The 14,228-nt window shown below is 41.0% G+C and overlaps 1 protein-coding gene across 1 annotated transcript in view; it reads left to right on the forward strand.

The window, feature by feature from the left end:
• The window catches only part of LYPD6 (LY6/PLAUR domain containing 6), a 31,706-nt gene extending 24,629 nt beyond the window's left edge, over positions 1-7,077 (forward strand). Inside the window, 3 exon segments of the mRNA XM_030916568.1 lie at positions 4,799-4,929; positions 6,826-6,927; positions 6,929-7,077. Coding sequence (XP_030772428.1) covers positions 4,799-4,929; positions 6,826-6,927; positions 6,929-6,994 — 299 coding nt within the window. The 3' untranslated portion in view covers positions 6,995-7,077.
• The last annotated feature ends 7,151 nt before the right edge of the window (positions 7,078-14,228 follow it).

Here is a 14,228-nt window from a genome sequence, read left to right on the forward strand (position 1 = left end):
TAACATTCTCAAAATGACAAAATTATAGAAATCCAGTACTGTTTAGTGGTTGCCAAGGCTTAGAGAAGGGGTGGGGGCAGGAGGGAAGAGGGTGTGACTATAAAACGTCAACATGAGGGATGGTTATGGCTGTGAAGATGTTCTGTATCTTGACTGGGTTAATGTCAGTATCACAGTTGTGATATTATACCATACTTTTGCAGTTGTAACCATTTGGGGAAATTAGGTAAAGGGTGTAGAGGATCTCACTGTTACTAGTATTCCTTACAAATGTATGGGAATCTATAGTTTTCTCAAAATAATAGGTGAAATTTTAAAAAGTTTAAAAACAAAAGGTCAATTGTTTTGATCAGAAACTTTGATCTAAAAGGAAAGCCAGATACCCCAAATGAGAAAGTTAAGAAGGACTGGGGCAACATGGAGAAGAGAGATTAGCATTGACCTGGTTGGGAGGAAGATCAGGAAGATTTCACAGAATTTATCACATTTGGATTGAGCCTTGAAGAATATCAGGTGTCCAGGAGTAGAAGATAGGAAAAAATATGCAGACCAAGCTAAGGATGCACATTTTTCATCGTGCATGGTCAAAAGTTGTGGTACTATGTCTCAAGGTATATATGAGGCAATGAGATAGTTTGGAGCCTCCATCAAGGAGAACCTTGAGTAATGAGGGCTAAGTTTCAAATGCCAGGCTCTGAGTTAGAAATGAAATTAATTGATGATTCTATCAGGGAAGAGCAGTTACTCCAATGCACTTGACACACAGCTTCAGGAGCAGAGAGAGCAATGGCCTATTCCCAAGCCGCTCAGGTAGGCCAAATAGGCATAGTAATTCAACAATCAGGATTCCTTGACAATTAGGTGGCATTCATGCTTTCGTGTGTGGTGAGTTGCATGTTAGAGACAAAGAAAACAAGAAACGATGAAGTCCTGAATTGAGGAAATGGAAAATGGAATAGGAAAGACCAGATGGATAATGGAGACATTTCAGAGGACTTGGAGACTCCCAGATTAGGGAGAAGTCTGAGCTGATTCTAGATTTCTAGTTCAAGTTACTGGAGAAGAGACCAGGAGGTCCCTTCCTGAGATAGACACATGTGAAGATAAAAAGATGCAAAGGGGAGGGAGATAATGCATTGGGTTAAGACACATTAGGTGTGAGGTGATCCTGGCAGTGTCCAGAAAATAGTTGGTAATTTGGTTCTGCAGTTCAGGAGAAAGAGTCAGACTGAAGACATGGCATCAGAAATTTGATGAGGCCACTTGAGTGAGAAGAGGTTCAAGGACAGAACACGGGAGAATATTGACTTTCATATTAGGGAAAGTGTTGAAAGTGGAGAGACCAGAGATGAGGAGAACATCTGTAAGACGGAACTCTGAAGTCTAGGATGGAGAGTCCCACAGATGAGATTACCCATAGTAGAGTCCCAGAGTCACAGAGAGATCCTGCTGGGTCAGACATGGGAAAAGGGCATGGAATTTGATGTAGAAGGAACAGTCGTTGCAGGGAAGTAGGTGGCAGAAGTGAAGAGCTGCATGAACAGTAAGGAATGGTGGCAGGGAGAGAGCAGGCAGCTGCGACTGGCTTTTCATTTTTCAGTATAATTCTTAGTATTACTATTCTCCACCCATTAATTTTCTTGCATGTGAAGAATTATTCTCTAGCATCATTTTTATCAACCTGTATGTTTATGAAGAAACTAAAACTAGCAGAACCGTGAAGAATAATTGAGTGGCAAGAAAGCCTTTTATAAGAAAGTTGGACATTTGTAATGTCTCAGTTCAAATCATCTTATGTATGTTTTGTTTAAATATAGTTTCTGTTAGTAAAAACAATATTGGTGGGTAAATGAAAGTTTACAATTTAGCTTTGGGTTACTTTTAAATTTCAGAACTAGATTATGAACTCTGTGTGCATGCGTGCACATGGGTATGAATTTCATAAAAATTGTGTTTTCCAATTGTTGATGAAGTTCTCTTTTCCATTTCTGATTTCAGTTGAATGCCTGTGAATCTAATAGTAAAAGACTTTTGTTTCACAACCTCTGGGAATACCGTGTAGTTGCAGAATATGAGATTTTAGAGACTGAAACTAACCTGGTGGAAATTCAAATTCATCTTTTTATCTTTTAGATAAAAGCCTTTGAAATCCTTTTAGTGTGAAGTTATCAGCAGGCTTGATTCTCATATTACCTCATTACTAACCCAATGAGTTTTCGAAATGCATGGAGAACAATGCTCTGTGGCTGAAACTTGGTTTTTATCCTTACTCCAGTCCAGTGATAAGCCAAATGTGGCCCACCTAGTTCTACTTGGGAAATTCTGCCTCCTCACCGCAATATACCTTTGGAGATCACAAGATCACAACACATATAGAAGGTTCTCATAAATTGTGCACTGAAGAAACCTGTTCAACTTTGAGCATTTTCAAAACTTCTTAAACCACAGAACCTTTTTCCACATTAACATTTCATAACTCACCTAGGAGTTTTGTAAGATAAGAAGTGGAATAAATGCTTTTGAGGGATTGATGCTTCAGCACTGAGGTCTGTACTGCTGGAAGTGAGGGCAGTGTTCTCTGCATATTTTTGTTTCATGAATTGGACTGGGTGAAGTAAAAGAAAAAATTCTTACTGCACTGATCTCCCTTCTACCCCCAGAATGGCAAAAAATCAGCTTATTAGGTATTAAGCTTTTGCATGTTTTCCTGAAAAATTATTTTCATCAGTTGTTGTATCTACTTTCATTCAATGGAATACGCGGTCCATTAATAAATGTATAAGATATTTTGTTAAAGTCAGAAAAATATGAACAAAGAAGTAGTCATATCAAGTTCACCAATTGTTATTTTAAGGCTTACTTAAAACAGGATAATTCACTACTTGGAGGAAAAGGCTAATTTCCAGAACTGCAGCTATGTAGTGATTTACTTATTCCATAAGCCTATGATCTTATCTGCTCGGATTTACATTTGGAGCAGTAAAACCTCTGGCAGCTGCTCTTAGCTGTCTGCATGAAGAGGAGACAGGAGATAAGAACATTCCTGATTTTATTGCTTTCTAGAACATTTGAAGTTGGGGTGGGGGTGGGAAAGATGAACCTATTGTGACCATAAAGCGTCCATCGAGTCTGATACCAAAGAAGTAAACCAGTCCTCTAAGAAGATGTGGTAAATCTCCCAGGCCACCGGCCTCCATTTTTCAAAACCTGTCAGAGGCTTAAAAAAGAGGAGAGCTGCTGCCTCATCTTCATCAGAAAAGCAATCACTCCAATGTTAAGACAGTTTAGGGCTTTGGGAGAATTATTGCCAGGTAGAAAACTTTCAACTGTTCTTATTGTGAGCTCCCCAGATGACCTTACCCTACTCCCAAAGAGCTCCGTAGGACTCTTAGCAACCTTGGAGCAAGCCTCAGCCCAATCCAACTATCAATTCCAGCCAGGATGCAGTGTGGGACAGCATTTAGGGGAGGGTGTTGACCCAGGCTCTGCCCAGGCACACCCACCAATAGCATCACCACTGGGAATGTGGCAGCTCTTAGTACGATTTAATTGGAAACCATTTGGGATTCCTGTCAGGTGAGGGTCTCTAGGAAGACTTAAAACCCCTGAGTTTTGATGACTTCCAGGATGTGCTAATGGGTCTGTATTAGCTCATTCTCAGAACCTAAAATTTTCTTACGCTTTCTTCTTTGGACATTAGTTCTTCAGTTAAAAGCTGCCAAAATCATGACAGAATCTGGTAGGGGGGAGTTTTTATTGCCTAATAAATAACCTCATAGGAGGTCATAATTCCATATTAGCCACTAAATATCTGAAATGTATAAAGCATGCAAAGTTGGGTCCAAGATGTGGATGAAAAACAGCTCAGTGACATTTCTTAAGAATTACTCATTTTCTTTTTTAATGTGAAAGGAGAGCAAGAACATTCTCCTAAATCCCAGACTTAGAAAGCTGAACATTGCCTGGAGGTCTTAAAGAATTACATTGACAAAGCCATTTTTCTTTAGTTTTTAAATTACACATAAAAAGTTCCCCCAAAGAATTTTGGAAGAAATCACAAGCTTTCAGATTCATTACACATAGAAGGACCTCTGGAAACTCCCATCATGGTCTTCATCTGTCATCCTAGGAGGACACTGAAATCATGCTAGGGAGAAACGAAGCTCCTCAGTTTTGGAAAAATGTTCATTATTGTTTCAGTCTTTCTCTGTAATGCACCCTGGACCCAGCTATGCTCAATAGCACAAAGTTTTAAATTGTTCTGCTCCTGTGAATAGCTGCTTCCCACACCACACACACACACACACACACACACACACACACACACACACACATGCCAGCCACTGCTGTAGTGTTTTATCTCCTTGAGGACCACTGTTACCTGCCTAACTCATTTTAACCCTGAGTTCTTTGAACCTCTTTGTCCTTTCATCTTCCTTAAAATTGCTGTGACTTATACCTCTTAAGTCATCCCTCCCAAACCACTCATCCCCTAAAAATAAAAATCAGTCCAGTGGCAAAATTTGTTGAAAGGCAAGGAGAAACCATTGTGTCTTGGTTTATGGGAATAATGCTGGGCAGATAAATCAATATTCTTTGAAGACTGTCCTCCTACCATGGCACAGTGGAGCTCTCCAAGGAGGTCTTTGGGGGTGGACATAAACTCAAGGCAATGCACATCTTATGTGCTATTAGGTCTTTTCTGAAATGATAATGCTGACACTCCTGTTATTTTCCTTTTAGGCAGGTTGGGACAACATTTCCCGTCTCAAATAAAATATATTTTCTCTGTTGACAGAGACCAGATACTGCTACACTCAGCACACAATGGAAGTCACAGGAAACAGTATCTCAGTCACCAAACGCTGCGTCCCGCTGGAAGAGTGCTTATCCACTGGCTGCAGAGACTCCGAGCATGAAGGCCACAAGGTCTGGGCAACAGAGCAAGTGACCAGTACTACATAGCCAGCTGCCTTCTCTTCAGACATCTGCCAGTAATCAGGAGCAGATTCTTACTGCCCCATGAAGGCTGGCTTTTGACTGTCTTTATGCTCTATGAAAAGACTCTTCCTTTCGTGTTTGCTCTAAAAGAATACACATTTATACCAGAGCATAGGACAACTGATATAAATTGTGTAAACGCACATCAAGAGGGTATTCAGTGTTATTATAAACCCTTTCTTCACTCAGAGGAAAGTAATAAAGCTACTAGAAAAAAGAGGAGCGAGGGACCAGTTATGCCCATCACGGTGAAGCTTTGCAGATGTACCCCATTCATTCATCACAGGGGGACCAAGGCAATTCAGCTTTGATAACTTTCTGTAAAGTAGGACTCATGTTGTGACTGGGATGTCAGTTTGGCGAGGGTCCATTGGCTCTTGAGTCATTAGATAGGTGACAAGAGACCCATCTTGTGTGTTTGCTTAAGCTTCTTCACCTGGTACCTGCAGAAGGCTGTATATGGAAACACCTGGTGCCTACGTACAGAAGCACTCAGTGTAAAATGAGCTTGGGAGGTAACCTTGAAGGGCCATATAGAGAATCACAGAAAGACAGCCTCGCCCTCCTGCTGTCTATACATGTGACCTTAACATATCAGGCCTTGGCCTTTATTTAGCAGCTGAACACTTCTCCTGCAGGTGGCCTTCCTGCTGGTTTGGGCACTGTCCACTCCCAATACCTGGGAACAGCACTGTCAGTAAGGGCTTCTTTTTCTTAAGGCAGACACCTAATTTTCAAGCAACCTCTTGAATACACTAATAATTAAAATTTTAAATATAATCTGCCTACTCTGCTCCTGGTTCAAACTGAGTAAAACCAAAGGCTTTCCCTGACCTCTCCAGCAAATTGGACTTGATTCTGAGGAGTTACTGTGGCCTCTTTACTAAGGAGAAAGTTAAGGATTAGAGAAGTTGGGTCATATGCTCAGTCACACAGCTGGTAAGTGACAGGCACAGAATTCCAACTCACCTCTGGTTTGGAGTCTATCTCTGTAACGTTATGCTGTCTTCCTGGCACATGTCAACTGTGACTACAGACTCAAATCCCTGCAGGATAATGACTGTATAGAATATTATTAATAACCATCCTATGAATAGGAATCACCTGGGAATCTTGTTAAAATGTAGTTCTAATTCTCCATCTGGGGCAAGGTTTGAGATTGTGCACTTGTAACAAACTCCCAGCTGATATTGGAGCTGCTGGTCTATACTTTGTGTAGCCATGCCCCAAGACAGTTTTTGTCACTAACTCTGTGGGTTTCTTTCTTATGATCCACAAGTAAGGTGGTGTAAAGCAGGAATAGCTGCATGAATGAAAACCCTTCAAACATTAACTCACCCAATGAGAATGGAGACACTTCATGCAAACAGTTCTATGAAAGTCAGTACGCAAGTTGAAATTACCTGGGTTGTTGCCACTTGACTCTCACTTGAAAACTTAGCAAATGAAGGCTTACCCTCTCTTCCTCAAGTAATCAGAAAGAGCCTCATGGAAAAAGGATGAGTTTCGTTATTCCCGTTTTAAGGGCGAAATAACTGAGGCCCAGGAAGGCTACACACCTTTCTAAGAATCGTTTGAGTAGGGGGGTGTCAAAAACAAAACCTAGATCTCTTGAAGTTTAGCCTGGGGAGTTTTCCTGTTGACCAGATTGCTTCTAGATGAAATATTATCCCCAGCCTTCCTGAACATAGAGTTGGCATCTCCTTCATAGATCAGGTAATTTTTACTTGCATCTTGCCATGTGGGTGACAGTTCCTTCAAAAACCCTGCCTCCTTCCAAGACATGCTGGCTTCTCATTATCTTTTTTTCTTCCTTTCTTTCAGGTCTGCACTTCTTGTTGTGAAGGAAATATCTGTAACTTGCCGCTGCCCCGAAATGAAACTGATGCCACATTTGCCACGACGTCACCTATAAATCAGACAAACTGGGCACCCATGCTGTATGTCAGTGATAGTGTCCTGCTTGTGGTTGTGGTTAGGGCTCATGTTATAGCAGCTCAGTGGCTTCATGTGTTAATAGCGATCCATGGGGATCTCGATGGTCCACAGTCCTGCATGAGTCATTGGCCTGACAGTAATTACACACATGTGACACAACACTCTTGGAGGTGGTCACAGCCAAGCGTTGCCACTTACCATGAGGAATAAATGTTGCTTCATTGTAGCCATTTTGAGTCTAACCAGGACCCATCAAAGCCTTCTCTCAGTACAGCCCAAGTTCCATACCATAAACCTTTGTTTTCATTCCAAGAAGTAGTTCTGCATTTATCGAGATCTGGGGTTCTTAATTTGGAAGAATACGTGCATGAAATGCAGTAGGTCCTGAGACTCTAAGATATTAGGAGTATGTTATAGGGGCATGTATAGATGTGGGCTTTTCAGGAGAAAAGTAAAGAACCATTGGTTTAAATATAATCATGAATTCATTTGTAGCTTTATAATTTTAAAACATTGACTCCAAAACGAATGGACTATTTTCTTGGAAATTCTGACTGAGTCCCTGGAAGAGTAGTAATTCCAACAATTCCAACAATTCCAGCCATTTGTTCAATTAATTTTCTTAACATTCTTCTCCCAGTGCTGGGAATTACATTCCCTCTGTTCCGTGCAGAAGACAAAAAGGCAATCATAAAAGTTCGTTACATTTGTCGGGGTGCCTGGAGGAGGATTTTCCCCAACTTAATGGAGCCAATGTCCATAAAGTGACTGTGTTATAATATATTCTTCATATAATATACTTCATGTAATTGGTGAGATCGGCCTTCTCCTTGACTTGGCACCTAATTCTGCTTCATGAGATCCTAGATTCCACCTGAGTCAGTTGTGTCCAGAGCCCCAAACCAGGATGGAGTTGTTTTCCCCAGATATGGGGCTCTATTCAGCCATAGGTAATCTAGACAGAGGATTTCAGAATGAAAGGAAAATGTGTGGAGATTAGTCCTAGTTCATTCTGAGGGCCGACTAAGCGGCTCAGCCAGCTTCTTACTCCATCGGCAGTTCGTACTGTCAAAGAGCTCCCACTTCCAAATCCCCAGTGACTTTATGGAGAAGATTCTGCATTAAATTGTCTTTAGAATGATAATGAAGCAAGGCGCAATATGCGATGATGAGGAGAAAGTAGACCAGTGGGGTGATTGCAAGACTAACAAGGAGACTCAATGGGAAATTTTTATTTCTTTTAGATGTTGTTTTAGAAGTAGATGGTAAAATTTTTGTCATCCTTCCTGTATTTTTTGTACCCCAAGTTATGATGTTTCTTCTTCCTTGTAAATAATTTAAACAGTATTTATTTTTGTAAGGCATAACTAGAAACTAAAATATATTCTAAAAAATTCATTATTCTGAACAAAGTGATCAAATTAGAATACATATTTTTCAACAGTGGTAGAGCTTTTAATATATGTTTATTGAAAGTTATCTATAATACTTGCACCAGTGTTGAAAAAGTTAACATGTGAGCAAGAGCAATATGTCTGAAGGATTTTTCTCATGGTTTCCTCAGTGATGGTATCCAGGAATCATTCAGGTGGTGACCATCACTGGTCTAAGTTTCTGTGCAGGGTTTTGGGATGTGTTTGTGTGAAACTTGGTAGAACCATGGCTAATAAAGAGGATAGTGTTGTCAGGGTCCATCTGCCCTCCATAGAAAAATGTCTCTGGCTCATAAAATGAGATTCCCTCAGGGACTAAATATGAACTGACAGCAGTAACTCTGATACAAAATAATCTAAATTACATCAAATGGCCTTAATTCAGAGTTTGTTAGGCTTATCAATATGTTGCTTTTAATTGGGGTCGGAAAGTAGAGGGAGAGAAAGCAAGACATTTATTAAGCACCTCATATGTGCCAGGCACTATGCTAAGCACTTTACATAAGTTAGGATTAATCCCTGCAAGAATCCTATAAGGAATGTTACTAGTATTTCCACTTTCCAAATGGAGGTACCAAAACTCAAACACAATGTTGTGAAGCCGTTTCCTTCAGATTTAGGTTATGTGGGATGAGGTGAGATTGAAGAGGAAAGAAAGGTGGAATTATCCCGGTAGGAATACTTTCAGGCCTGACTTCATGGGAATTCATCCATCTTATCATGTGGAGTTTATCTCGCCCTGCTGTTGCAGGATGCCATTTGCATGTGTCCCCAGATGATGTTTTTTCTCTGGGGAGTAGGGGTTTGGCTTCCTCATTCATCCCTCTTGCTAAAAGAGGAGATAGTTGATATTGCATCTAAAGATGCTATAAGACAATGAAAATTTGATGTTGTACATACCTACAAGTACCATTTTTGTGCATGATTACACTCCACTGACATCTTCCAAGTACTGCATGTGATTGAATAAGAAACAAGAAAGTGACCACACCAAAGCCTCCCTGGCTGATGTACAGGGATCAGTTCCACAGTGGTGCAGATTCAACTGCCACCCAGGGAGTGCTTGCAGACTCTGCGTAGATGTTGCTGCATGCATCCCATGTGCCTGTCAGAATGGCTTGTGTTTAATTCTCTTGAAAGAAAGTGATTTGCTCACTATCTCCAGCCTCAAGGAGCCAAGGGAGGTCATTCACATGGAAGGTCCAGGACTGGTCAGCCATCTGACTTTTCTAACACATTAAATTCTCCATGAAATCTCACCATTGGTAATGGCTTAAGTGTAAAGAGCCATGATGTGTATATTAAGCTATGTGCCACATATTTATTTTTAGACTCTCCACAGCATTCATGTCAATATGGGATTAATGCCTAAACTTTGTAAATATTGTACATTTTGTAAATCAATGAATAAAGGTTTTGAGTGTATCTTACCAGGCTCCTCCCTGCAAATGCACATATCAATCAATGATTAATGCACCCAGGTTATGTACAAGGCACTGGGCTTAGCACCACAGGGAACTTGCTTCTGGAGGCTCGCTTTCTAGTTGTATAGACAAGAATACACGCATGAGAAGATACAACACAATTCACCAATGCCAAATGATTCATACAGTCTGTTTACTGCAGAAAATAAAAGAAGGAAAGACGACCAGACTTTTAAATAAGGTCTACAGCTTCCCAAGAGCATGTCTTTGTTAAATCAGGAAATATAAAAATTGTGTGTATGTATGTGTAAATATACCACCCTATTAACATTTTTAAATCTTACTCTATTTTGGGGGTTGTGTTAATGATGATACACCAGAAAAGATTTCCTCTTGATGGTTTCTCCTGCAACAGGAAACAAATATTGGAATAGTGTACATGTCATTTCTATCTATATAATGAATTTATTATATTTTTCTTAGTAAAGTGATAGACATCAAAAGCAAGCTTGAAAAATGTCAACTTGTTTGTGATTCCTGATTATTCTCCTCCTCCTTGTTTTTGTTTTGTTTTGTTTTGTTTGCGACAGCAGGGTCTTGCTCTGTTGCCCAGGCTGGAATGCAGTGTCACCATCATGGCTCACTGCAGCCTCAAACTGCTGGGCTCAAGTGATATCCTCCTGCCTCAGCCTTCCAAGTAGCTTGGACTACAGTATAGGCATGTGCCACCACACCTGGCTAGGTTTTAATGATATTTCTTGCAGAGACAGAATCCAACTGTGTTGCCCAGCCTGGCCTCAAACTCTGAGGCTCAAGCAATCCTCCCACCTCAGCCTCCCAAAGTTCTGGGATTATACATGTGGCCACTGTGCCCAACCTCTGGTTATTCTTTAATTACCTATGTTTTGAAATTTCCAGGGAAATCTTTTCCACAAACTAATATGTTTTCTCTTGGTCTGAATCAGTGACACAGTTGGTCACTGATGCTCCTTAAAAGTGTGGTACTTATGTGAAGATAGCTCTTATTGCTGATCTCCATGAATAGTTATGTCTGTTTAATGTCAGTGGTACTGCAGGTGGACTGTGCTTTTAGAAAATTTGATTTTGAAGATACAGACTTACATGTTTACTTAATGTGGGTTTTTTGTTTGAGACAGAGTCTCGCTCTTGTCACCAGGCTGGAGTGCAATGGCGCAATCTCACACTTACTGAGACTCCTGCCTCAGTCTCCCGAGTAGCTGGGATTACAGGTGTCCACCACCACACCCAGCTAATTTTTGTGTTTTTAGTAGAGACAGGGTTTCACCATGTTCGCCAGGATGGTCTCGATCTCCTGACCTCATGATCCGCCCGCCTCTGCCTCCCAAAGGAGTTTTAAAAGAAATTCTTCACTTTATAAATGTATTTCATATCCCTTTCCTAACACATTTATTTTATTTACAAACAAGATTTAGGGCATGCCGGCTCTGTAAAAGTTAGAAGTGCTGCCTTGGCTGTGTTACAGTGTCTTTTATCTGAAATACTTAAAGAGTGCTTACAAATGTTTTTATAACTTTCCTTTAACTTACCTACTAGGAGTGAAGTACATGAAAACACTGAGAATCTGTTATGAATTCTCGTCGTAACCGGGGGCACTTGAACTTAAAGATTCAGATGTTTTTCTAAGATTGCACGGGAACTTGGGGCAGGACTAAGGCATGGACATGAAGCATCATGACTACCTTGGGGCACTCTTCACTGGAGTCTACTGAAAACGGGCCTATGATTTTTTTTAAAAAATAAACATTTCTGACATAATTTGGTGTTACAAAACCAATGCAAATTTCCAAAATGTCTTTCAAATGAAGCCTTCACTTTCAGCAGTTACTCTCTCTAGCTATTTAAAAAAATTATGGCCTCTCTCATTAGCAATTACTATTGTCTTGCTGTTTATTGTCTTTGACAAATTTTAACTCCATTGCAGTTGCTAGAATTGGATTGGGGGACCTCTACATGACTGTATTTTAAACTGGGTAGAGACCTAAAATCTAGAGCCTAAGAAATTTATCTGGGGTCCTCTTTTCTGTTACCCGAATAGAATAATTTTTGTATATGACTGTTTGCAAAGCACTTTTATATACCTTGCTTCAGTTGATCAGCATGACCCCATTTATAGCTTTAATAGCTAAAGCTTTGGAGTGGTTTTGGGAACCCCCCCCCACACACACACACACATACACGTCACCAGGGTGGCATGCATAATGGCCTCATCCTTCTCTGGCACTTTTACTAGAAAGCCATTTCTCAGGTCACAAAGTTAGAGTCAGTAGAACCTTAGAAAACATCTGTTTTCTAGATAGTCTACTCCCTTAGATTTATACAGGAGAGAAAAGAACCCTGGAGAACCCAGATCATTTGTCTCTGAGAATGACACATTGTTTGTGTTAAAAGATAAAGCTCATCAAAATGTCCCTTCTTTGATACAGTAATTTAAGACATGGGTGATAGAAAACAATTTAGAGGCCTCCTGTCACTTTACTGTGGGATTGGTAATCTCGTGAGGACCTCATGGTAGTGAAGGGTAGAGAATAAAAGGGCAAGGTTTTGCAGGACAGCAAGCTAGCCTAATGGAAACAGATTTTTTTCATTCTCATTTGAGAAGAAAAATATTCTGGGAAAATAATCATTTTCAGAATTATAGCCTAAAAGGGTAGAATGATGTGTCTAAATTAGACCTTATCAGTTATTCAGAAGTGGTTTTCTCAGGGTTTATGGCATGTCCCATGTCAGAAACTGGCCTCCCAAAACCGTGTGTTGTCTCTGTGCTCAGAGTTCAGGCCTCCATTGATGTCCTGGGGTGGTGACAGGGCTCATGTTGTCAAAGTGGGAAGAAGTGTATCTGAAAAGCAACTGTTGGATTTAGGCAAAATGAACAAAATGCCACCAGGATGTAGCCATGATGCAAAGAGAAGGGCTAAAAATAAGCCATGCTCTCAATAAATCCATTCATCTTTGAGAAGAATTCAAAATAGACTTAGTGTCTTGCTGCTCTTCCATCTACAGAGGAGCGTGACTGGGTCCCATGGAGTTTGCACCCAGAGTCTGAGCACAAATGCCGTCCACCGCCCCACTGGTGTGCCCCTGGCGATGGCTAGTGGTCCAGCTTCACAGCTACCTGCTGGCTAAGCTTTCCCCTTACCCTAGTTTCTCCCAACCATAAAAAAGGTCTGTGAACAGCGAGCAACCCACATCACACAGTGGCATGTGAAGACCAGTTGTTTGGGAAGAGGGATCATGCTTGAGAAGCTTGGCACTGAGGTGCTTTGGGTGGAAAGGGGCTGAGTAGATGTCGGTGGTGGGAGAGAACACTTCCGGACTCACTCATGACTCAGCCTGGCTCAATCCTGGCACATGTCAGCACGGGGTTTGTCCCTACCTTTAAAGGCTTTAAACACTCAAAGGGTTGTGCCCATCCTTGACTTTAATATGTTTAATTACTTAATAACCTGTGTATGTTTTGCCACCTCCCTAAATACAAGTGTGCTGTGTAGACACATTCTCCTTGATGTGAGACAGCCTGAGACCACGTGAGATGTACCATCAGACCTCCCATGAATGCCTTTTCTTCAAAGTCAGATCATCTTGAAAAAACTGAAAGGTCAGCCGGGCATGGTGGCTCACGCCTATAATCCCAGCACTTTGGGAGGCCGAGGAGGGCAGATCACCTGAGGTCAGGAGTTCGAGACCAGCTTGACCAACATGGCAAAACACTGTCTCTACTAGAAAAACAAACAAAAAAAATTAGCCAGGCATGGTGGGACACACCTGTAATCCCAGCTACTTGGGAGGCTGAGGCAGGAGAATCGCTTGAACCTGGGAGGCAGAGGTTGCAGTGAGCCGAGATTGTGCCACTGCACTCCAGCCTGGGCAACAGAGCAAGACTCTGTCTTTAAAAAAACAGCAAAAAAAGAAAAACCCTGAAAGGCCTATTTGGAGTATTTAGGAAGAAAAACATAGTGGTATGTTTCAGCCAGGCTAGATCTGAGGATCCTAAAAACAACCAGAGTATAGGTCTGGCTTCAGATTACAGGTGAGAGAAGATTCCCCAGGGAAAATAATATTTAATCCAATACTTGGAAAATGAGAAAGTGTCAGACTAGTGAAAAGAGTCCCCTTCTCAGACAGGCATCAAAAGGTCACGGATATGGAATTTTAGGAAAGCTGTGAGGTCAGTCTTGAGAGAAATTGGTAATTAGCTGTAGGTAAATATAACTTGCCAATAGACTCGTCTGTGATTAATTTTTATAGATTGGTCTTCACTAAGGCTGCTTCTGTGATTATTATTGTTCATCTTTGATGGTTTTTGCCCTTCCAGTTTGTTAGCTAGTATCTGCCTGTTAGAATAACGTGGGGGTAGGGAAGCTTTCAAAAACTACCTGATGTTTTTAGAGCA

Source organism: Rhinopithecus roxellana, chromosome 14 (assembly GCF_007565055.1).
Source record: "Rhinopithecus roxellana isolate Shanxi Qingling chromosome 14, ASM756505v1, whole genome shotgun sequence".
Classification (NCBI taxonomy): Eukaryota; Metazoa; Chordata; class Mammalia; order Primates; family Cercopithecidae; genus Rhinopithecus; species Rhinopithecus roxellana.